Here is a 26310-nt window from a genome sequence, read left to right on the forward strand (position 1 = left end):
CTCTCTCTCTCTCTCTCTCTCTCTCTCTCTCGCTCGCGCGCCCCCGCTCTCTCTCTCTCTCTCGCGCGCACCCGCTCTCTCTCTCTCTCTCTCGCTCGCGCGCCCCGCTTTCTTTCTCTCTCTCTCTCGCTCGCGCGCCCCTCTCTCTCTCTCTCTCTCGCTCGCGCGCCCCGCTCTCTCTCTCTCTCTCTCTCGCTCGCGCGCCCCGCTCTCTCTCTCTCGCTCGCGCGCCCCGCTCTCTCTCTCTCTCTCTCTCTCGCTCGCGCGCCCCGCTCTCTCTCTTGCTCGCGCGCCCCGCTCTCTCTCTCGCTCGCGCCACCCGCTCTCTCTCTCATACTCAGTCACCCACCAACAGCAAAACAGACTATGATAGGAGGAGCAGTTTCTTTCATAAATATTCAAACCCGCTGAACCATCTTAGTGATATTTTCATCAATCCATGTGAGGCCACATGCAGACGGCAGATTGAACATTCCCAGGACTGGTACTGCATGGGGTTAGATACAGAGTAAAGTTCTCTCTACACTGTCTCCATTAAGCACTTGCAGGACCGGTACAGCACAGGGTTAGGTACAGAGTAAAGCTTCCTTTACACTGTCCCCATCTAACACTCCCAGGACAAGGTCCTGGGCAGCACAATCGCTCCACAGCTCCAGGGTCCCAGGTTCGATTCCGGCTTGGGTCACTGTCTGTGCGGAGTCTGCACATCCTCCCCGTGTGTGCGTGGGTTTCCTCCGGGTGCTCCGGTTTCCTCCCACAGTCCAAAGATGTGCAGGTTAGGTGGATTGGCCCTGATAAATTGCCCTTAGTGTCCAAAATTGCCCTTAGTATTGGGTGGGGTTACTGGGTTATGGGGATAGGGTGGAGTTGTTGACCTTGGGTAGGGTGCTCTTTCCAAGAGCCAGTGCAGACTCGATGGGCTGAATGGCCTCCTTCTGCACTGTAAATTCTATGAAAGGTACAGCATGGGGTTAGATACAGAGTAAAGCTCGCTGTACACTGTACCATCAAACGCTCCTAGGTCAGGTAATGCACGGGGTTACATACAGAGTAAAGCTCCCTCTACACGTTCCCATCAAACACTCCCAGGACAGGTACAGCACAGGGTAAAACTTCCTCTGCATCCCCGAATTCCAGTCACTTCTACATCTCTGCATTCAGTAAGTAGAATTTGTGCCTGTCATTCATTACCCGTATGTCTCCAGCTCCATTGTGGAGCTGATGTGTGGTTAAAAAATAATGATTTTGTGGCGGCTTTGACAGCAGCCTCCACCAAAGTGCCTGATCTCTAGCACCTAGCTGGACAAGAGCAGCAAGCGCATTGGAACATCAGCTGTTCCAAGTCAAACACTGCCCTGACTTGGAAATATATCACCATTTCTCCATCGCCTCTAGATCAAAATCCAGGAACTCCCTACCTAACAACATTGTAGGAATATCTTCACCTGAATTTGCTCCCCACCATCTTGGAGAACAACTGTGAATTGATAATAAATGGTGAACTAGCCAGCAGCAACCACATCCTAAGAATGGGCCTAATGGCCTGTCTTGGCCTTCACCTAAGTTTGTTACTAGATAGTAAGCAACGTTTTACATTGTTTGAGCTAAGCACACCACCTTTTCCACCTCTGTTTGTGCTTTTGTTCTTTGTACTTTAGCCTGACTTCCTGGACTAGGACACCGTCTGTCCCACGCTGATGGTTGGTGCCGCTCTGTACTTGCTGCTAGGTGGTGTTTATGTGAGAGGGGCTCTGGTGATGCTAGACCTGGCTATAGGTTAGCACACAATCTTCACTTGATGCTTCTCTCATCCATGTAGGTTCAGATAAAGATCTAAGCCATGTTGGCTCAATGACTATCTTATTTTTTCATCCTCTGCATGGAATTGGTGATTTGACACAAACAGTTGGGGGAGTGGGGTTAGAAATTTGCACATTTAGTTGTTTTATGACCTTTTTGTGTATTGCACCCTGCTTTTTTACCTTTAGCACTGCTGACTTCTCCCTAAACATCAGAGAGTGGGAGTCTCTTTTTAGTTTTGACTTGCCGTGAGAAGTGGTGATTTTGGACATGGGATTCTTCCCATTTTAGCAACTGCATCAAACTCCGGCACCTCCAGACTGCGTTTTATATATACATCTGCCCCACCGAGGTGTCTCCGTTCCAACCTCAGTGGAGCACTCTCTCCAGCTGGAATTATAGCAAATGTTACTGGCTTTCTAATCCCAGTTCTACGTTATCCATAACTGGTTCAATGAGTTACTGGGTGTTCATTGTTCAAGATTGTGCACTCTGCAGTTTGGCCCTCTGTTGATGACTCTGACAATACTGGTTGTGTTGAATATGTAAAGGGGGTATGGGGATAGTATGTAGTTTGGGGATCCATACAGCTCCTGGGATATCAACTCATAACATGAGCAGTCTGGTTGACCATTTTGTTCAGAGTTTGAACATGGCAAGACAGCATCAAGGGTTATTCGATGAATGGGGGACTTGGTGTGGGGACCATGAAGACTGAAGTAGGTTGTTCAGTCCCCTGTACCAGCATTCATGGTACCCAAAGTCTATTTACCTCATTCAATTCTCTTATCCATAAACATTCAATTCTCCTACCTATAAACATTTCCCTATCTCGGTCTTGGGCGTTCAGTTGATTCAGCATCAGCAGCTTTTTGAGGGGAGACGGTTCCAGCTAACCATTACCCTTCGTGTGAAAAGTGCTTCTGACTTCACCACTAAATAGCCTGGCTCTATTTTGAGATTATGTCCCTGTTCTTGATGCCTTTACCAGAGGAAATATTTTCTGTTTCTGCTCGAGTGAATCGTATTATCTTTATGAAGGCCAAGTAGATCATAATCAGCAAGGAAAGATAGACAGATTTTTAATCAGTAAGGGAATCTAGGGTTATGGGGATAATGCGGTAAAGTGGAGTTGAGGATCATCATATCAGCCATGATCTCATTGAATGGCGGAGCAGACTCGATGGACCAAATGGCCTACTTCTGCTCCTACATGTTCTGGTCCTATCCCATGACTTTCCGAACCCGCTGCTCTACGGCCAGCAGATTAATGCTGCTATTGTCTCTGGTTCAGTGTTGGGGAACAGTCCCTGTTATTTCTTGCAATGATCTTTTTCTCCCCCATCCCAATCGATACTGAAGGTACTACTAACTCATGCTGGGTACTGGTTCCACTACTATGAGAAATGCTCCACGTAGGAACAAGCAGTGCCAGTAGGTTGTCTGATGAGAGGAATATCGTATTTGACATTGACCCTGTCCTCACTCAGTGTCCACACCTGCACGTTTACTGTAGGCGTCAGTGACCAGGGTTTGGGGGCAGTTGGGTTGCACTGTTGTATTTAAATGATCAGCCCCTTCCAGAGGCGTGAGTGCATTTGAGACATCTGAAAGTTGTGATGCAAGCCTGCCTTTCTCCAGATCAGAAGTGATTGTGGCCTGATTCAGATTAGCTAATTCAGTGAATGATATTTCAATCTCATTTTCTGTGCTGTCCTGCCTCTCCTGCTGCTTGACCTAGTTTCCCAGTATAACACTATGGAGAGATATACATGACCAGATCAATACCATGTCGGACTCTTTGCCTTACTTAGGATGATCCGTTTGATGATCTGCTGCTGTCATTTTTTTAAGTTCACACCTATAAGGCACCAAATGCACCAAATATAAATGTAGGTAGGATTTAATTATTTTGCTTCAAGCTTATGTAGGCCAAGATCACGAGCTGATTTAAAAACAATTTTGGTGTATTTGCTTTGGATCTATTGCACCTATTTCATTTGCATTGCCTCTTGTATTGTGCATGTTTTCTGTCAAGTGAATGTTTTGCAAAAGAGAATGCTGATTTATTGATCTCCTCAGTCCTCAAGATGTCTAGAATATTTCCTAAAAGCCTGTGTGCTTTGACAGATCTGAATGCTGCTTTTCTTGCTCCTTCCCCCCCACCCCCACCCTTCTCCACTTAGTGCTGAAGGTCTGCTGCAGCCTTTAAACTGTTTAGCATTGAAGCGTCTGTATTGATTTGGTCTGGAACTTGAATTCAAGTATCCATAATGTTTTCACTTCTTTTATTTCCTTTTCCGATTAATGAACCCAGATCACTAATGGACCCCCTTCTATGATCGTCTCCAGAAAGCGACCTTCAGGAAATTACGAGAAGGAGAAGGATTTGTGTATTAAATATTTTGACCAGTGGTCTGAATCTGATCAGGTGGAATTTGTGGAGCACCTAATCTCGCGGATGTGCCATTACCAGCATGGACATATTAACTCGTATCTGAAACCCATGTTGCAGCGGGACTTCATCACTGCTTTACCAGGTAGGGGACAATAATGTACGCGAGAGTGAATGCGAACAGTGTTGAGAGCCTTCCTGGGTATGGACTTTTAAAATTAATGGAAATTTGAGAAATCGCAATGAAGGACAAAAAAGCCATGTGTCATGTACAATCAAATTTGCAAAGAGTAAATTTGGAAGCCCTGGTATGTTACCGAGTGATCCAAGTTCATGACTTTTGGATTCAAAGGGGGAAGGTTCATGGGAGGAAGGGAGGAAGGTATCATCGAGGAAGAACAGAGAGGCGATTGCTGGTTAAAGCAGCAAGTGCTAAGCTGACTGTGGGGAGGATGAGTATTACCTGATTACAAGTATTCAGGTACAGTACTGGGACTGCGATGACACAATGGGAATGTACAGTAAGTTCTAGTCTGTCACATTAATACATTTTTCTTGGATGGTTTTAAAAATGTGTGTGTGGGGGCCTCATTTAAAAGAAAAAGTCTCCCGAAGCACAAATTATGAAATAGTGCTGACTGGCACTACCTCTGTTAACCCTTTCTGTAATAGAGTTATAGAGTGAGTCAGTGCAGCAAGAGGCCCTACAGCCCATTGTGTCTGTGCCAGTCATCAAGCACCTATCTATTCTAATTCCATTTTCCAGCACTTGGTCTGTAGCCTTGTATGCTCATCTAAATGCTCAAACACCATGAGGGTTCCCGCCTCTACCACCCTTTCAAGCAGTGAGTTCCAGATTCCCACCACCCTCTGGGTGTGAAGGTTTTTCCTCACATCTCCTCTAAACCTCCTGCCCTTCAATCAGTGGCCCCTGGTTGTTGCCTCTATTAAGGGGAAACGTTCCTTCCTATCCACCCCAGGTCTTTCATAATTTTATACACCTCAATCAGGTCCCCCAATTAGCCTCCTCCTGTTCAAAGAAAAAGAACCCGAGCCTAACCAGCCTCTCTTCATAGATGATGCGCTCCAGCCCACCATCCTGGTGAATCTTCTCTGCACCCTCTCTACTGCAATCACATCCTACCTATAGTGTGGAGACCAGAACTGCACACAGCACTCTAGCTGTGGCCTAGCAAGTGTTTTATACAGCTCCATCATAACCTCCCTATTCTATGCCTCTGCTAATAAAGGCAAGTATCCCATATGCCTCAACCACCTTATCTACCTGTCAAAAGAACAAAGAAAAGTACAGCACAAGTACAGGCCCTCCAGCCCTCCAAGCGTGCGCCAAATAGGCTTTTGCCCAAACTAAAATGTTCTACACTTCCGGGGTCCGTATCCCTGCATTCCCTCCCTCCCTGCTGTCTTTAGGGATCTATGGACATGCACACCAAGGTCCCCCTGAACTTCTGTACTTCCTAGGGTCCTACCATATATTGTATATTCCCTTGCCTTGTAGTCCTCCTATTACCTCACATTTTTCAGGGTGTTAAATTGCATTTGCCACTGTTCTGCCCATCTAACCAACCTGTCTATATCGTCCTGTAATCTAAGACTTCTCTCCTCGCTATTTACCACTTTCTTTTGGCTTATGGTGATGTAGCATTTTTATGAAACTGACAACAATAGGATGAGGTGACTGAAACAGTGGTTAGAGCTAAGCTTTGGTTTGCAATGTGGGAATATTGTAAGAAGAGAATTACTTGTATTTGATATTTAAACGGTAGTGCATTCAGCCCAGCGTGCCTGTGCTGGTGCTAACTCTTCAATTGGAAATACCCACTTTCATTGTTCTGCTGCACCTTTTGGTATTCCTTTTCAAATACTTCTCTTTTAAATGTTCTTGTAGTCTCTACTTCTGTAATCACTTGTGGTAAAGCTTCTTGAAATCATCTACAAAAGATTTCTTCTTCTCCCCTTTTGTTTTAGTAATGGTGCTTCAGAATATGAATGGGTAATTACAGTGCTCTTAAGATCAGGTTTTAATGTACCTTGTAATGCTGTAAACTTGCAGTAATACCCCTCCAATTCTGGTCTGATTTTTGCACTGCATTATTGTGTTGTCTGAGAAAGGTATCTGATCTCGGAGCCAAGCTTTGTAAGCATTTGATATTTCCGGAATCATTACAAAATTACCCAGGAGTCTGTACTTTTTGACATGTTGGTAATTCTGATTGTTTGACTTTGCTCAGAGTGGTTGTACTACTAAATCCAGCAACGGACCTGCGGCCCACTAATCTGAGCATCAGTATAAAAAGTGACATAAAGGTTTATGAAAGTGAGTACTACCAATGGCAAAGCAAGACTTTCCCCCATTTCAAACCCATTGTCAGCCCCGAGAGGTGCCAGGTCAGGTGCTGTACAAGTTAACATTACCCAAGCACCACGCTGTGTGACATTTCCACCGCGGGCCTGCTGGGATTATGGAGAGGTTTGTGCTCCACATTCAGAAATTGGACTGATTCTGCCCAAACCCGGTTCATGCTCAGTGACCAGGTTGAAGACCTGATCCTCCCATGAGCCTGGGCTTGGCTTGGCTCGGCTCCAGTTTCCAGAGTAGAAAAGGCACTATCTAACCCAGCCATAGCACCAACCACTTCCTCAATGTTTATTTTTCACTGACGGTTGGTGTGGTTCTGACAACATGGCTGACGTCATTGCAAGATGTGTCATTAAATATCTCTCAATTCCTGAAAGTCGGATTATTTTTCTGATAAAACACTTTGCAGTGTCCTGTTTAACAGTTTGTGTTGTCACAGGTTATTTATAGTATTAGTTTCAAAGCAAATTCTATTTAATCTAAAATACCTTGATGCTACACGATGTGCCTCATATGGTTCACATATTTTATCCCCTTAGATGCCTTCTCGTGCCTGCAGTAACCACCTGCCCAGTACAGACCAGTAACCGTAAATGTTTAGTCTAAATCCTTCATCTAAAAACAGAAAATGCTGGAAAAACTCAGCAGGCCTAGCAGCAGGAGAGAGAAACAGAGTTAACGTTGTCTGTATGCCTCTTCTTCAGACTACAGTTTACTGACAACTGACTGGAACTGTGGACAGACATGGTGACCAGACAGCTTGTGCGGTGGTGGACACATTATGTCAAATAGCCAGGAGATGGCAGTGTTAGCTGACTGTTCTCCCACAAACCAGCCTTTTAAAACTCCCGTTTATCTCATGCCATGGAAACTGTAATGATACGGCTGGGCTTGAGCTGAAACTGGTATGCAAGATGGAATCTCCAAAACCCTCCAGTTTAATATTCACCACAACATATGGAATTCCGGTCTTGCAAGGAACTCTATTGAAATAGCTTCGTTCAGAGTGTAGCTTGAGGGTGGTTAGTGCTTTGACTGGACAGGACTGGAATAACACATGAAAGCCACATTTGAGCTGGTATTAGCACTCCCACATCTGGAATGAACTGGCTTCTTTATCCCTTCCCCACCTAGACGAAAACAAATTCAATCTTTCAGAATGTCAAAAAAATGCATCTCTGCTCAGGCTGCCGGCCTCTAGAGGGTGCTGTTTACAGCATCCTCTTAATAAGAAAAATTGCATTATATGTGCAGACAGAGGGATAGCATGGCATCAGGCTAATTTAATGCCTAAGGATGACTCAGCTTGCTCACCTTTGCAAGAAGGTAATTTGAGGATCTGGCCTTTCATCACCACCGATTCCAGGCTTCCTCCTCATAACCCCTGGTGTCAGCCAGGCATGTTATGTTATGGGTAAGAAGTTAACCCCACGTGCATGGGACAGGGTACCCGGTGCGAAGCAAGGTGCAGTGCAGCCTGCTTGTGTTCCCAAATAGCGACGGCGCACGCACACCAGCCAGTGATCTGTGTTCGGGCTTGTGGAACATTTATTTCAATGTGTTGGAGCATTAACATTAAACAAATATTCTCTGAGGAAACGGGTGACCAGCCAGAATAAGCATCCACATTTTGAAATATTTTGTATCAATGGAAACGTTTCTGATGTTGAATATTAAAAGTGGGACTAGAGAAACATTTAGAACCATAGAGCATTTCTTAAATTGCTTTATTTCCTGTATATATAAAGTGAAATATTGCTAACTGTTTTCTTGGGTTGGGGAAAGACATGCGACTGCTGTGTTCACAGGCCCTTTCTCCAGTTTGCACCATTTCTGTTCCTAAAAAAAGAACTTTCTTTTGCATCAATCAAAAATTGGCAAGTTAAGAGCGAGCAAGGAAGCTGAAGCCCCCAGTTAATTGAGGGACAGTTATTGAAGTGGCCCTCGTAAAATGGGTCAGGTATAGCAGTGTAGTTTAATGGTACAATACTGGTAATTCAGAGGTCCAGGCTGGTAATCCAGAGATTCTCTGTGGCATATTTGGGATCTCAATTAAGCTATTAAAAAATCATTCAATCTGGAAATAGAAAGCTGTTTTCGGAAAAACGGACCATGAAGCTGTTCAGATTGTCATGACTGGTTCAATAATATCCTTCAGAGGAGGCAAATATTCCTATTTCCAGGTCTGGGCCATAAGTGATTTTCATTGTACACTAGTGTAGTTAATTCTTAGTTGCCCTCTGAAGTGTCAAAGCAAGTCAGATTTGGACTGTTAGAGACAGCAGTAAATGCCTGTGACGCCCACATCCTGAGTGTGAATGAATGGAAGAAAAAAGAGAGGCCATTAGATGCATTTCCTGAAAGGAGAGAGATGGGATTAATCTGCTGAAAGAAAGGGAGCATTTGTGTCTAATTGCATTTTCCTGTTCCTAGACATGTTTTTATTATACGCAAACTTTCCATTCAAGCTCAATTTTTTTTTTGGTAAAGCTTTATTCAAAGTACTTTCAGCACCTGCCCGAGATTATGAGGTTTAAAGAAATGTGTGACAGTTGCTGACTGTACTAGTCGGCACTTTGCTTGGGCCAGGTTGGATCGCACAGTCTGGAGTGACAGCCATTTGTTTGCATATTTTCTGAAATGAAAACATTTTGAATTCAAGCGGCGTTCCATAAACTAAAATTTCTGGATAATTGGGTAAAATTGAAGGAGCTTTATTCTGCGTTCACGATATCTAGATTGGGAGTGCTTCGGGTCAAAACCAGGCCCCAGAAATAGAAAATTGTTCCACTTCCTACTGTGGCATTTCTCGACTTCTGGCCCTACAAGGCTGTTTAATTTCTTGTCCTATGTAGCTCGGTATTAAACAGTGAGTGCTAGATAGAAGCAAGGGTGCTCCCTCCCATTTCTTGCTGCCCTGACTGGTGATGTGGGTTGGGTGCATTGAAGAATGTAATGCCAGAATGGAACAGTGCCTCCACTGCTGTTCCACAGGCAAAAGTATCTAACTTGTGGTCCCATGGCATTGACATTTGTCCTCAAAACCCAAGCCACTTGGTCCTTTATGCACTTAATTCTCCAACTTAGTTTGTCCTGCTTTTGAATTATATGAATGTACAATCTCCTGATGTTAATTGAATGTTTGGAATTATGCACCAAAAAAGATTCCACGGCTCTATTTCAAAGATGGCGTAAAGGGTGCCAGACAATATTTATTCCTCAATCAGCATCACAACAAAGCAAAGCGACCACTACAGCAGTAATTTACTGTCACACATTTCTTAACATCTCGGGCAGGTGCTGGTCTTTTATGACATTGCAATTTCTGGGAGTGTGTGCAAATGACCTGCACTTCCTATATTACAACAATGACTATACTTCAAATGTAAAGCACTTTGACATGTCTGGTGTTCATGAAAGGCGCTATATAAATGCAAGTCTAATTTTCTATGCTGGTGTCAGCAGCTGGAGGCAACTGTAATTTAAACTCCGGTGGATATCCTTCATGTGTCCCATAGCAACAAAGCCTTTGCAATGCCAGGTTTAAGGCAGTGGAATCTAAGCAAAGTGTTTCACATATCATTATCAAGAGGCCTGTAGATACCTGAGTATGGTCAAAATCACATGGTTTTTATTGATACGTTTGATCACTTTGCTGCAGTACATCTGTGTTATCAATAAGAGGTTTTAATAATTAGTTCCCATAATGTGATGCAGCTTATGTCTCTGAGATTTGACCTATGCAGGATTTGAGACGAGCTTTCAGTGGGTGGCTACTGGTGGTGACTTAAGTAAGCCTCTTTTAAAGTGACATGATTCTTAACTTCCCTCGTAAGCCACGGATGGATCATTCTTGTGAGTCTTTGTTTTTTGATGGAATGATTTTTGACTTGCCACATGTTTCAGTGTCTTTACCCAATCAACCGGAGCTAGCTCTCTCCTCATACCTATATAATTGGCTCTTTGAGTTTTGAATTCTTGTTTGGGATTGGAGTTCATCGTTATTGATCTGAAATTTAATTGAATTTTGACCTATCTCTCTCTCTCTCTCTCGATCTCTTTCCCCCCCCAAGAATCGTACACTGAGACAAAATCATCTTCTCTCATTGAGCAAAACAAGATTTTAAACATCCTGTCCCCAATTTATTCAATGTGTTCCAGAAAACTGTCATAAAAGCACTCCACAAATTCATCTTCTACACCACCTTTGCTAATTTTATTTGTCCAGTACACGAGGGTTAAAGTCTCCCATGATTATTGCAATGCATTTGTGTCAAACTCCCAATTATTTTCCTGCTAATACTTTGTCAAATGATGGAACTATTTGTAGGGGCTTATAAGTGACTTCCACCAGCATTTTCTAATTGTCCTCTGTGTGTGATGTCTCCTGTCATTGAATACCAATGACCTGTGCAGGCCACACACAAGGAGTGCTCATTTAGGGTAAGGCAGTGGATGGTGACCTGTACTGCTATAAGAGGCAACAACTTTAGGAGTGACCGATGGTCAGTTTGGACATGAGATAAGGCCTGACTTGCAGCATTGTTCAAGCGAATGAATAACGCTGCAGTAATGGAGCTAGTCTTGTTTGAAACTCTGCTTCTACAGCCAGTAGATGGAGTTATTGTGGTGTGGTATGGTATTGTAACCGATGTAAAGAGATGTTGTAAACGAGTGACACTTGGGGATTTTCAATCAATTTCTCCAGCCGCTGGTTGAGTTATTGGCCGATTATCTTTTTGCTTAAACATACTGTCTGCTTGATTGACTAATGATCCGCCATCCTGTGCAACAAGCAAAATGAAGGCTTTTTGATTCATATTTTTCTAAATGGTGTTCTACTGTACGTCCAGAAGTCACCTGGGAAGTTCCTGCTATTTCAAATAGCTACAATCATTTGTGCCACTTGCTGGCAGCACGGTGGCGCAGTGGGTTAGCACTGCGGCCTCACGGCGCTGAGGTCCCAGGTTCGATCCCGGCTCTGGGTCACTGTCCGTGTGGAGTTTGCACATTCTCCCCGTGTTTGCGTGGGTTTCACCCCCACAACCCAAAAACGTGCCAGCGAGGTGGATTGGCCACTCTAAATTGCCCCTTAATTGTAAAAATGATTGGGTACACTAAATTTAAAAAAAAAAAAAAAAAAAAAAATTTGTGCCACTTGTAAAACTTGAGGGATGAAACCACTTAGCTCAGGAACTAGGTAAGCTCCACAGAGTTAGATTGCAAGTTACTTGCAATCCCTCAAAGAGAAACGCGCACAGAAGCTCCGCTTTAGCTGGAGAGTGTTTAAGTTTAATGTTTATTTCTCTTAATACAGATATTATGACAGGGCATCTCCGTCCAAGGGATTTTATAGTTGGGGGAAGAGATGGGCTTTTCTGTAGATGTGGTTCCACGATGGTATATTGCCTGCCTGGTGCCAAGGTTGAGAATGTTACTGACTATACACAGCACCTTGAGGAGGTAGGGTGAACGGTCAGAGGCTGTGCTGCATATTGGTGCTAGTGGCATAGGCAGAAAGAGGGATGAGGTCTTGTAAGGAGGTTTTAGGGAGCTAGGAAAGAGACTAACAAGTAGGACCTCACTGGTAGTAATCTCTGGCTTACTCCTGGACCACACATTAGCGAGTATACAAAGTTGGGGATGGAACAGATGAATGCTTGGAAGGAAAGATTTTTAAAAATTTAGAGTACCCAATTCCTTTTTTCCAATGAAGGGGCAATTTAGCATGGCCAATTCATCTATCCTACATATCTCTTTGGGTTGTGAGGGCGAGAGCCATGCAGATATGGGGAGAATGGGCAAGTTACCCATGCTCAGTGACCCGAGGTCGAGATTGAACCCGGGTCCTCGGCGCCATGAGCACTAACCACTGTGCCACCATGCTGTCCTTGGCTGGAAAGATGGTGCAGGTAGGAGGATTTTAGATTCCTGGGATATTGGGATACTGCTCAGGGGGAAGTGGGACCTATGCAGGCTGGAGGAGTTGCACTTCAGTGGAGGTAGCACCGATGGCCTTGGTAGTGCTATTAAGGAGATTTAAACTAACCAGGCGGGGGTTGGGAAACAGGATGTGGCATTGAAAGGTAAAGCCAGATGCATGGAGGATTGAGAGAGTCATAGAGCACCAGAGTAACAAACAGTAAGGGATTGCGGGTCAGATGAAGATGGAATGCAGTAAACTCTAAATTAGTCTTACAGTGCATGCATGTACATGTTCCAAGTATGGCTCACAAGGTTGGTGAGCTGCAGACACCGCCACATAGGAATATGATGTTATGGCGATGATGGAGACCTAGCTCATAAAAAGGGAAGACAGGACTGGGGACAAAGTATTCCTGGATAAAAAGTGTTCAGGAAAGATGGAAAAAGATAGAAAGATGGAGGACAAGTAGTATTAATGATGGAAAATATGAGTGCAACAGGAAGAGGACATCCTGCAGGTGAAGAGGACAATCTGTTTGGTTAGAGCTAAACAATAGAGGTACAGTTACAAAACCAGGTGTGTTCAAAAGCTACCAACAATCAGAAAGGATATTGCGAAGCAAATTCACAGGGAAACTAGGTGCAGAATCTATAAAGCAGTGATAATGGAAGACTTTAATGATCTTAATCTAGAACATAGAACAGTACAGCACAGAACAGGCCCTTCGGCCCTCAATGTTGTGCCGAGCCATGATCACCCTACTCAAACCCACAAATCCACCTTATACCCGTAACCGAACAACCCCACCCCCCCTTAACCTTACTTTTATTAGGACACTACGGGCAATTTAGCATGGCCAATCCACCTAACCCGCACATCTTTGGACTGTGGGAGGAAACCGGAGCACCCGGAGGAAACCCAATCTAGAGTTGGATTGTGATGTGTAAAGAACAAAGAGTTTCTCCAGAGAATTTTCTTGATCAGTATGTTTCTGGTCCAGTGAGGTAAGAGAAATTGCTGACTCTGGTTCTGGGGAATGAAATGGTTCAACCATCGGGAACAGTTAGGGACAGTGATCTCAGCATCATAAGTTCTAGGCTAGCTATGGAAAACGACAAGGAGCAATGCAGAGTAGCAATAATTGATTGGCGGAAGGCCGATTTCAGTGGATTGAGAATGGATTTGATCAGGGTAAGTTGGAATCAAAGATTGGCAGGCAAAACCTGGCGAGAACCAGAACAACCCAAAAGCTCCCTCGGGAATGATATCAGTAGAGAGTAAAATGAAACAAAACAAGGGTATGTGTGACAGATCTCAGGTTGATAATACAAGTGAGATCCAGGCTGAATATAGAAAGTTTAGAGGGGAACAGAAAAGACAAAGAGAGACCAATAGAGTGCATAAGAAGAGACTGAACGCTGAAATTACTGAAGTATGAGGTGTTCGAAAGGCTTGTTGTACTCGCAGGTGGATGAGTTACCAGAACGACATGGGATGTGACTAAGGATGCTGTGGAATGTGTTTCCAGAGGGTGTCTGGACACGTCTCGGCAGGTACCTGGGCGTCGCATTTTGAGCGGGTGACTGGGCTTTGACAGATTTTCTTTGTACTTTTTGCTCTTTTGTTGGTTGTATGCATTATCCAGAGTATTTGTTATTCTCTTCAGTAACCTGAGCAGAGGACGTACTGCAAGAAAGGACAAGTGTATATTGCAATTTTAGTAGTTTAGTAAATGGTTACACGACACTTGGAAGAGTTAAATCTAAGGATAAGAGGGGAGGTACAGAGTGCTATTGCCAGCTGCAGTGGTTCATTAAGCCCCTGCCTCCACGTTGCCAGACGGTACAATTTTCTCTGATTGTAACAGCTGCTGAAGACTCTATTGATCCCATCTCTGAAATAATCAATATTCTTTTCTTTCTTTCTCTCCCCCATATCTTTTCCACCACCCTGGCCAGCTGACATTTTGTCTTTCTAGCTTTTGAATGCTAACTACTCTAGCTAGAGCACAGAATTAAGGGATATGGTTTCATGTCACTTCATGATTTCATAAAGAAGTGCTGAGTTGTACTATGCTTGGGTATCCTAACTCTACCGACCTGCCTCCATCTCCTTTAATAACCTAGCCCAACAAAGATCCATCAATCTCAGTTTAGACATCTTCACTTGACCCAGAGCTCTGTCTTTTCGAGGAGCAAATTCCAGTTGGATTAAATGTTTACTTCACAGACACTGAGTTTATGGACAATTTGGTGATATCAATGTGCACTCTACATACACAGCTGGTACTGTGGTTTCCTGGGGTGGGCTGGCTTTACACGGAGCTCCTCTGCTTCAGAGCTGCCAGACCATGGGGAAGGTACACTGCAAGCTGGGTTTGCTGTGTGCACACCACACAGGTTACAGACTGACTCATCTGCAAGGGCATTCGACGAGAATATATTTGACATTTTAAAGCAAGCTTTTTGTACCTACTCGAAGTGAGGCTTGTGGACAGGAGGGGGGTTAATTTAAACACCCCTGATTTCTTCCCTTACTGCCCATCCTCAAACCGAAAGGTCTTTTTGATTGCCCTCTTTATAAACTTGGAGTCACACAGAATCACAGAATTTACAGTGCAAAAGGCCCACTTGGCCCATCGAGTCCACACTGGCCCTTGGAAAGAGCACAATACTTAAGCCCACATCTCCATCCTATCCCCGTAACTCAGTACCCCTACCGAACCTTTGTTTTTTGGACACTAAGGGACAATTTATCGTGGCCAACCTACCTAATCTGCACATCTTTGAACTGTGGGAGGAAAGCGGAGCACCCGGAGGAAACCCACGCATAATTTTTGCAAAGTAGCCTGATTGACGTAGATATTTCCTTCCCGTCTCGACTGGGACAACATTGAAGAAATCCTCCCAACTGTCCTGGCTTGAGACAATTCACACCTCTTTAACCTGTGATTATCCCTCTCTCCAGTTGCTCTGTCTGGACCTGTAGACTTAATTACCAGCATAGGCTCACATTCAAAGTATCGTATTGCACCTTTAACTTTGTCTATATATATGTTTCTGGAACCCACCTCTTCATTCACCTGAGGAAGGAGCTGTGCTCCGAAAGCTAGTGATTCAAAACAAACCTGTTGGACTTTAACCTGGTGTTGTAAGACTTCTTATTGTGCTCACCCCAGTCTAACACCGGCATCTCGAGCAGCACGGTAGCACAGGTGATTGGCACTGTGGCTTCACGGCGCCAGGGTCCCAGGTTCGATTCCCCGATGGTTCACTGTCTGTGCGGAGTCTGCAAATTCTCCCGTGTCTGCATGGGTTTCCTCCGGGTGCTCCGGTTTCCTCCCACAGTCCAAAGACGTGCAGGTTAGGTGGATTGGCCATGATAAATTGCCCATAGAGTCCAAAAAAGGTTAGGAGAGGTTATTGGGTTACGGGGGTAAGGTGCAAGTGAGGGCTTAAGTGGGTCGGTGCAGACTTGATGGGCCGCATGGCCTCCTTCTGCACTGTATGGTCTATGTTCTATCGCCACATCATGAGATCTAACAATTTATCAATTAAAGGAATTCGGACAGCTCAAGTCTGTCACATGACTGTAGTTTCAGGTAGTCTAATGAGGCGACTGATTACAAACCATTGTGTTTTGGGTAGGTAATGGTCAGGCCATTAACACCACATTGCATATGGGTGTTCTTGGCCACAGCATCTTTGGTGGCCAGTATTCTTGCTTAGAAATTCAAAGAAGCTTTGTGCCGCTACACGAAGGAGCATTAGCACCTTTAAAAAAAAAGATAATGAGACTCTGCTGGTTTATCTGAAGGTTACAGATTCTTCGGGTGAGAGTCATGGGTAGTCAGGGTAAAGCCGTGTTCATTTTTAAAATAAAAATGATAATTTTTGCAGAGTAGCCTGATTGGCGTAGATGTGTATTTCTTTCCCGTCTCGACTGGGACAACAGTGAAGAAGTAATTTGAATCAAAAATTATTCCCCCTTTGAGCATATTTTAATGTATTTTTGAACTTTGAAAAGTAAGTTTGATTTCAGTATGAGGCAATACTCTGGCTACAGGAGAATTATATAACTCCTGGGGCACATTCCCAGTTAACTGGTGTCATACTAACTATTCAGGGACTTGCTATCATTACAAATTGAGAGAGTATGAGTCATTCTAGTGCATCCTGACTCTTATTTGTCCTTCACGGTTTAAGATATGGTGAGAGTAGCTACAGGGCCATTCCTCAATCTATTGACAGTATGATAGAAGCTCACAAGTTGAGACGTATGTGTGTGTGTCATGCTGGTAGGTTTGGATAACCATTTTGCTTGCTATTGTCAAAATCAACTCTCTCTCAGAAAGGTCTCATGGCCGAATTATGAACATATGAATTTAGAGCATGAAAAATGTTCAATGACCCTGCTTCCATCACATTAACAAGATCCATCTCCGGGCTACCAGGGAGGGAAAGGCCAAAGCCTCGGCCTCTTTCGCTTCCTGCACTCCCGGATCTTCTGACACCCCAAAAATCGTTATTGTTGGACTCCGCATCACCGCGTGTCCAAAATATTGGACATAGCCCTCGCAAAGCCCTGCCAGAATTCTTTAAGTGCCGGGCATGCCCAGAACATATGGACATGGTTCGTCGGACTCCCTGAACACCTCGCACACCTGTCCTCCATCCCAAAGAACTTGCTCATTCTCGCCGTCGTCATGTGAGGCCGGTGCACCATCTTAAACTGAATTAAGCTGAGCCTGGCACATGATGAGGACGAATTCACCCTGCCCAGTGCATCAGCCCACAGGCCCTCACCTAGCTCCTCACCCAGCTCCTCCTCCCACTTGCCCTTCAGTTCCTCCACTGAGGCTTCCTCCGCCTCCTGCAGCTCTTGGTAGATGTCCGACACCTTCCCCTCTCCTACCCAGATGCTAGACACCACCCTGTCCTGTATCCTTCGAGGGGGTAGCAACGGAAATGTCCCCACCTGTTTTTTGAGAAAGCTGCGGACTTCGAGGTATCTGAAGGCAGGGGGCAGGCTGCATTTCTCCTCCAGCACCTTCAAGCTAGGGAAAGTCCCATCTATAAACAGGTCCCCCATCCTTCTAATGCCTGCCCTATTCCAGCCTTGAAACCCCCCGTCTATCTTGCCCGGAGCAAATGTATGGTTGTTCCGTGTACGAGTCAAACTGAGGCCCCCTCCTCCTTTCTGTGCCTTCTTCACTGACCCCAGACCCTCAGTGCTGCCGTCACCACCGGGCTTGTGGTGTATCGTGCCAGCGAGAACGGCGGCAATGCCGTTACTCGTGTCCCTAGGCTGGTGCCTATGCATGATGCCGCCTCTAGCCGCTCCCATTCCGACCCCTCCTCCATTACCCACTGGAGCCTTGCACAGCTTTGCAATGCAAAATGGAGTTTTGTTTCTGAAGCTAGGTGCCGGAACGTCCACATGCAGGTCAAACTTGGGACTTTGCAACTATGTCTTTGTGGCTGTGCTCTACCCTGGCCATCAGCATGTTTCTACCAGCGAAAGCATTGTTAAATGACCTGACCGAGCAGTCGAAACTCGGCCGGTGTTTCTGATGCAGAGATGAACAGTAATAACCAAGACAAGCTGAGCCCGAGATGCTTAACTGTAGTATATCTGGTAAAATGTTGCATACTTGGGAGGGACCATGCCGATTATCTTTAACATGGCTGGCTACAGGTTTCTCAGTACATTGTCAGGAGGATTTTAATGAAATGTCATGTTGGACAGGTTGTTATTATTCATCATATGACCTATGAAAAATATCTGGCAATGTTTGGAAACTTGGCTTGTATCTGGAGAGAGCTGGCTAGGTTGGTGTGCTGGCGGTGACAGGTCTGTTACTGCTGGTGGAATTACAGGAATAATTCATATTGAAATAAGCGTACTTTAAATAATTGACCTGTTTTCATTTAAGTGAAATTTTCTTAGAATGCATTACTGCCAATGGATGGTGACAACATTGGGATTGAAGCTAATTAGATCAAAAAGAGTGTAAAATGTCAATCTCATAAAACAGCCTGTGTTATACACTGACAACTCTGACTCAAATCACTGCACAGCTTTAAAGGAAATACGAGCCAGGTTAATAATGCAGGTAATGTGTTGGTGCTGGCATAACAACAGAAAAAGAAGGAACTTGAATTTATATTGCGACGTTCACAGCCTCCGACTGTTCCAAAATGCTTTACAGCTTAGAAAGTACTTTTGAAATGTAGACTCTGTTCTAATGGAGAAAATATGGCAGCCAATTTATTCACATCATGGTCCCATAAACAGAGTGAGATAATGACTAGATCATCTGTTTTTTTTTCATTCAGTAATATTGGTTACATTATAGTTCTTGCCCAGGACACTGCAATGACTCTCTTCTGTCAAATGCCATAGAATCTTTTATGACTGTGTCTGAGGGCTGACATGGCTTTAGTTTAACATCTCACCCACAAGTCAATACTTCAAACAGTCCAGCACCCCTCGGTACTGAACAGAATGTCTGTCTAGATTATGTGCTCAAGTTTCTGGTATGGGGTTGAACACTCAACCTTTTGAACCCACGGCAAGAGAGTTCCCACTGAACCATGGCTGACACATCAGTCAGTTGTTAATGCCGTTTTAGCGCATCCGGAACATTAGGCACATTCTTGTATTGTTAAACTTAAAATTCCAACTTGTTCCATCCACGTATTATTGGACCTGCTATACCGCAAAAGATAAAAGTGCTGCTGCTGAAGTGATATGTATTACAGGGTGTTCAGTATTTATACATTATTCTAATGCCTTGTAATTACAGCATAGAAACCGGTCTATGCTGCTGTTTCTACTCCTGAACCGAACTGGGTGGCACGGTGGCACAGTGGTTAGCATGGCTGCCTCACAGCTCCAGGGACCTAGGTTCAATTCCGGCCGTGGGTGACTGTGTGGAGTCTGCACGTTCTCCCTGTGTCTGTGTGGTTTCCTCCGGGTGCTCCAGTTTCCTCCCACAGTCCAAAGATGTGCAGGTTAGGTGGATTGGTCATGCTAAATTTATCCTTAGTGTCCACAAGGTTAGGTGTGGTTATGGGGATTGGGTGAAGGTGTGGGTGTAAGTAGGATGCTCTTTCCAAGGACTGGTGCAGACTCGATGAGCCAAATGGCCTCCTTCATGCACTAAATTCAATGGATCTTACCCCATCATGAGAACAGAAGGAGAGTGTTCAGTCTCTTAAGCCTTTCCACCAAGCATGTCTGATCTGGACCCGAACTCTATTTACATCATTCAATTCTATTACCCATAAACATTAAATTCTCCTACCTATAAACATTTCTCTATCTCGGTCTTGGGCGTTCAGTTGACCCAGCATCAGCAGCTTTTTGAGGGGAGAGGGTTCCAGCTAACCATTACCCTTCGTGTGAAAAGTGCTTCTCACTTCACCACTAAATAGCCTGGCTCTATTTTGAGATTATGTCCCTGTTCTTGATGCCTTTACCAGAGGAAATATTTTATCTATTTCTGCTCGAGTGAATCTTGTTATCTTTAAGAAGGCCAAGTAGATCATAATCAGTAAGGAAGATAGACAGATTTTTAATCAGTAAGGGAATCAATAGTATGGGGATCATACTAGCATGGGGTTGTGGGGATAAGGCAGGATAGTGGAGTTGAGGATCATCATATCAGATCAGTCATGATCTCATTGAATGGCGGAGCAGACTCGATGGGCCGAGTGGCCTACTACTGCGTATTCTGGTCTTATTCCTCTAGTTTCTTTAAATACCTTTTATGTTGATCACTCAATTACTCCTTGTAAAAGCAGGTTCCACATTCCAACTGCTCCCGTGCACATACTTTCGCTCGCTCTCTCATTCGTTCACTTTCTGGATAAAGGTGCTTCTCCATGACCATCTTGTAGCTCTAGTTTCCTTCCACATGTGGAACCACCTTTACATCTGCCCTATCATTCTTCCATAATCTCAGAGGGATTGCAATCGTGTTACCCCTCTCCTGTGTGCGAGAAAAGATCCCTAGCCTATTCGGTCTTTCCCGATGGGTACATCCTCTCAGCTCTGGGAAAGTTCTGATGGATATTTTTTGCACCTTCTCCAGAGTATCCTTTTTATATTATGAATAGTGTTAACATGATTGAACCATGGTTCTAAACAGGTTTAACATTGAACTCTATCCCTCTGGAAATGCACCGCAGTTTTTGGTTTGTTATTTCCATGGCCTTATTAGCCTCAGGCACATTTTGATTTGTGGACCTGTCAAATTTGTGGACCTGGTGGTGGTGATTTGATCTGAGGATCACCACACCTCAGGCGAGGGCAAGGTTGAGAAGGCAGCCTCGGCCGGTAGAGGAATTGAACCCACACTGCTGGCCTTGTTCTGTATCATAAGTCGGCTGTCTTAAACCATAGCGTTTTTAATGCAACTTTGAAAATTTGTGACTTGTTTTGCAAGGCTGTAAGGAAAGTGTTGGGACATGCGACTAGGTCAATTAAATACAAAACTCCAAACACAGTGCTTTTTCTGTGCACATAAATTTAGGTTTGTAGGCAGCACAGTGTCTGAATGTGATAGGCTGGACTATTTCACCGTGCGTGTCTGTGTCTTTGTAAAAAAAATTTACAAGACCTTTCACTCTGCATTAATTCCACAGTCTGTTGATAGAATGTCTGTGTGACATGTGATCAGCATCTCAAATTCACCAGGAACAGGAGCAGTTACATTTTCCTTTTGAATAGGTGGGTGGGACAGTTCGTCCATTATTACCTCCAAGCTATGATTGGAAGCCCCACTGGGGGGCACTATCCGAAGATATAAACCTGATCATGCTAGACATTGGGAGAGCCTGCATTCAAATGCATCTTCATTTAAAGGGTCAACTAATATGAATTGAGAATTTGGTAATCAATAAATACAAATGGCCTGGTTTAGAGTGGAGAAGAGCCGTGGGTGTGAAACTTAAACAGCAAATCCAAAAGCAGCTGGGAAAGGCTGAAAGGCAGATTAATGACTTAGATTTGGAAAATGAAGGACTGCAATATATTTCAATAGGGTTGTGGGGGAAAATGAAAAGGGCAATGTGTCGACAATCTCTTGTAAGAAGAGATTAAATAACCTGTCAACTTATTAAAAGCAAAATAATTGAAGTCAGCTTAGTTCAGAGCTTATGTTGTGGGTTACAGTCGCCTTTAGTTAGTGTCATGCTAAAGTTTTAGTGGCTGATGTACGGTCAAGATGCAAATCTTTATTCAAATTGGAAATTATACCTGCCTCCCCAACGTGACCGGGTTCCTTGCTGGTGAATTATATTTACAGTAGCTGGTTGAACATGAGAAAAGAACCCCCTTGGTGGGGGGGGCGTTTGGCAGGAACTCCTGCTCGGTTGGCTGCTGTCTGATCTGGACTGAGAGAAGCAGCAGGCAATGGTGGGAAGAGAATAGGGTTGAACCTCGTCCCAAATTCTAGATGTTCCAGTAGGACCCACTAGGTAGCAAGCTTGGTACCCTGGCTGACCTTTTCCCCTTCCAACAGCAATACCCAGATAGTCCCTGAACTGAGATCCTCAAAACCAGTGCAGCTCAAGGATTGAAGCTGGACACTTCTCGTCATAGATGTTTACAGCATGGAAACAGGCCCTTTGGTCCAGCTTGTGCATGCTGCCCAGTGTGAGGTTGGGTGTTATACCCCTGCCACCACCATAATTTACCTTTAAAGCCACTGGGGCTGGGGCTGGTGACAGAACAACAATTGATGTAATACAAATTTGCTGCTTGTGTTACATAATGGGTTACTGTGTAATACCCTGTGACTAGAGGTGCTAAGTGCTGGATAGTCTGTTAATGGATGTGCTTTTCTCAAATGTTCTTCTGTATTCACAGCCCAAGGATTGGACCATATAGCGGAAAACATCCTGTCATACCTGGATGCCAAATCACTCTGTGCTGCTGAGGTGGTGTGTAAAGAATGGCAGCGGGTGATTGGCGAGGGCATGCTGTGGAAGAAGCTGATTGAGCGGATGGTCCGCACAGACCCACTGTGGAGGGGGCTTGCAGAGAGGAGGGGATGGTGAGTTACCTAGTTCACTTGGCGAATCACTTGAAATAGAGCAATGTCAATTTTCATGAAGAGCACCTACTTTTCTATAAAGAGAAACTCCTGGATACAAGTTCAAGGAATCTCAGCGTGCAGTGACTTCTGGAAATCCTGGAATTCCTTTCCTAAATCTCTACTTCCGTCCCCTTTAGGATTCTTCAAGCCAGTGTCTTTGGCAGACTGTTTGATTACTCCTCCAATTATCCATTTTTTTTTGGCTCATTGCCCATTTTTCTTTTGATTATGTCTCCATGAAAACTTTTTGAACTTTTTTTTACTGTAAAGATGCTATATTGCATCTGAACCATGTCTCAGGGTGGTGCAGTTAGCATTGCTATCTCACAGCTCCAGAGACCCAGGTTCAATTCCGCTCTCTGGTGAGTATCTGTGTAGAGTTTGCACTTTCCTCCTCCTGTCTGTGTGGGTGCTCTGGTTTCCTCCCACAGTCCAAAGATGTGCAGGTTAGGTGGATTGGCTATGATAAATTTCCCCTGAGCCCCACCTAACCTTTTGGATACTGTGAGGATAGGATGGAGGCGTGGGCTTAAGTAGGGTGCTTTTTCCAAGGACCGGTGCAGAGTCGGTGGGCCAAATGACCTCCTGCACTGTAAATTCTATGAAAAGGAGGTGGTGTTAGGGGTCTGTCCGTCTTCTATATATTGTACCCTATCTCTGAGATCCAGGTTTGAAACTGGTACACACATGAACTCTTCAGTCCCACTACAGCTTTTCCTCCTCTTCTCCAACCTCAAATTAACTCATGGGCACTGCGATCACTCTCTATCGTCACTTCAGCGGAGAATAACTAATCCCTACAGTGCAGAAGGAGGCCATTCGGCCCATCAAGTCTGCACCAACCCTTTGAAAGAGCACCCTACCCAGGCCTAATCCCCCGCCTCATGCCCGTAACTCCACCTAGGAGCAATTTAGCATGGCCAATCCACTGAACCTGCACATATTTTGACTGTGGGAGGAAACCGGAGCACCCGGAGGAGAAACACGCACAGACACGGGAAGAATATGCAAGCACCATGCAGTTACCTGAGGTCGGAATCGAACTCGGGTCCCTGGTGCTGTGAGGCAGCAGTGCCAACAACTGTGCCTCCATGCCACCTAACACACTTCAGGGATTTGAACAGGTAAATTGGTTTGTATGCCATTGGCTCAGAAATCTGTTTGTTCCTTTACAAACACTGCCGTTTTAAAAGGGAGCTTGGCCTTTCCAAACGTGCAAATAAACTGCTTTCCTTCTACGGTGTCGGAATGCAGCAGAAATGTGTAAAGGTTGTGTGCAGGTACAGCTGAGATGCTGTTTGGGAGCGAAACACAGTGTACAGAATAATGTTATGATGCAATTTATGCCTGCCTCCCCATCAGTAATGTCATGGAGGAGCAGAGTGACAAAGATGGGGAGGCTCCCTGTAGAGGTTGAAGGATTTAAATAAGCGATTCAGCATTTTTGTAAATGTTTCATCTGCTGTCGTCTTTTTATGTTTTTGTGCATTGTAATTGCTATGATTTCATTAATACTTTGTGACCAGCATCCCATTGTAAACATGGCCCAATCAGAACATAATTTAAAATTAATTAATTTGTATATTTGTAAATATCGTGAACATACAGTGATGAATATTTCCAATTAAAGCATTTCCCATAGACTTTCCTTCCATGTGTGAAGATTTTACCTGGCTCCTTCAGCTCTTATTTTACTCCCAAATGCCAGCAGAAAATGTGTTAACTAGATCAATAAGTAACCAGGGTAGGAGCCAGGATGCAATGAGGCGACACCAAATGATTATCACTCGTAATGCCAAGGGGTTTAAAATATTTGAGGGACTGCCAATTCTCTGGTGACATCCACATGTCATTTTTACTGGCTCTGAAGATTGGGCTCTGACTGGTAAAGCTGTGAGTAGGGCCAGTGGGGAAGGCACAAGTACCCCTGTATCTCTTGCAGCCTCGAGAGCTACATTGCCAGTGTGATCAGTATAACTAGCAAATTCCTCCTTCCGTTATTAACTGGGCAAATGGTCTGTACAAAGAAAAATGTAGAAGTTGCCTCTGACATTTAGGCCTTTACTGCTCTTTACACATGTCTGTGCCCTTCCTTCCTAGGGAACAGTACCTGTTTAAAAATAGGCCTGCTGATGGTCCGCCGAATTCATTTTACAGAGGATTATACCCAAAGATTATCCAGGATATAGAGGTACGTATGGTTTACCTAAACTCAGGATCACATGTGGAGACCCACAGTTTCCAGACTAAATTTACAATAGGCTGCTGAATTTTGAAGTGCTTTGCAATCCCAGTTTGTTATGAATGCAGCCACCCCTGTTCTCTTTTATTATGTCACCATCCCCAGCACTCGTGTGTAGTATTGAAAATTGATTGCCACAGCTGGGTGCCTTTTCGGGGGCATTAAATAGTATTCCTTGTTTGGCTGTAAAGTATTGAGACAACCCGACATCCATCTGTTCCAGGGTTGTATTTTTAGTAAACATAGAAACACAAAATTGATGTTGTAAGAGGCAATTCAGCCCATTTGTGTCCCGAGCAGCCGAGACAGAACTGTCCATCCTATTCTCATTTCCCAATTCTTGCTCCATAGCTCTGAAGGTTATGGCAATGTAGTTTGGTTTTTTTGAAGAAAAGGGTCCTCCGTTTGAGCAGTTGATTCTATTTGGCTGAGAGAGTTTATTGTATTAAGCCTCCTGATGATTGATTGGTTGCAGCTAATGTTGCATTAAGTCACCAACACCTTTTGCAATGTGGTAAAATACTCATTTTGCCAAGCAGAATATTTTTCATTAAGATGTGGCACCTTTTTATGTATTTTTCTTCCACAGAAAACCTGCTGGAAACCTCCCTGGGGGGGAAAACAGAAATCTTTTCACAATGTAATATAACCTTTGCAAAGCGATTACAGAACTGTTCTCAGCAAAGTTCCCGAAGCTTTCATTTTTGCCTGCATTTTTGTGGCCTTGACATTCTTCCTAAAGTGGGACACCCAAAACTAAATATATTATCCTAAATAGTTCGAATTTTCCTAATTGTGCCTCATATAACTCAGTCTCAACATTAGGGATTGCCTGTGCCACCCTTCACTGAGCACGTTCCAGGTTTCCCCAGTGCCCACATGACCAGAACTGGATGTGATATCCAGCATTTACACCGTGTCAGCATTAGGCTTTGGGCAGAATTGGTCATTGTTTCTCTTCACTGCTGCTCTGCACTTAGTGAGCCTCACTGGTATAGAGTCCAAGATCAACCTCACATCCCCCTCAGCTTCCCCGAGCTCCTTCAGAACATTCATTGTGGGAATTGTCCCTCTCCTCCTCACTCTGCCCGGAACTCTCATCCTGTTTCTCTTCCAATCTGCTGCACTTTACACAGTTCTAGCCCACTTGCTAATATTCTCTGAAATGCTTCTTTAACTCCATAATTCCACCGGTTTCCTATCACTGCACATTTTGGCATAATCTGCAAAGATGCCTATTTGCACTGAGTTTCTGAATCCACACATTCCTGAGCTCTACAAGATGCCCAACTCAGTCCTTCTCCACAAAAATGACCTACACACTCGATTCGGCCCCTCTCCCCAGCACTGATATCCGACACTCTCCACTCAGTCCCTCTCCCCAGCACTGATATCCGACACTCTCCACTCAGTCCCTCTCCCCAGCACTGATATCCAACACTCTCCACTCAGCCCCTCTCCC

General features: G+C 44.4%; 1 protein-coding gene across 2 annotated transcripts in view; it reads left to right on the top strand.

The window, feature by feature from the left end:
• Positions 1-26310, top strand: part of LOC119965031 (F-box/WD repeat-containing protein 11) — a 172870-nt gene that overhangs the window by 88528 nt on the left and 58032 nt on the right. The window contains exons 1-4 of one of the 2 annotated variants that reach the window (XM_038795239.1): positions 1679-1815; positions 4118-4340; positions 22378-22564; positions 24707-24797. In XM_038795239.1, the coding sequence (XP_038651167.1) occupies positions 4139-4340; positions 22378-22564; positions 24707-24797 (480 nt within the window). In that variant the 5' untranslated portion in view covers positions 1679-1815; positions 4118-4138. Of the gene's footprint in view, positions 1-1678; positions 1816-4117; positions 4341-22377; positions 22565-24706; positions 24798-26310 lie in introns of those variants that run through there. The other variant, XM_038795240.1, reaches the window with a different exon arrangement.

Source organism: Scyliorhinus canicula, chromosome 4, assembly GCF_902713615.1.
Source record: "Scyliorhinus canicula chromosome 4, sScyCan1.1, whole genome shotgun sequence".
Classification (NCBI taxonomy): Eukaryota; Metazoa; Chordata; class Chondrichthyes; order Carcharhiniformes; family Scyliorhinidae; genus Scyliorhinus; species Scyliorhinus canicula.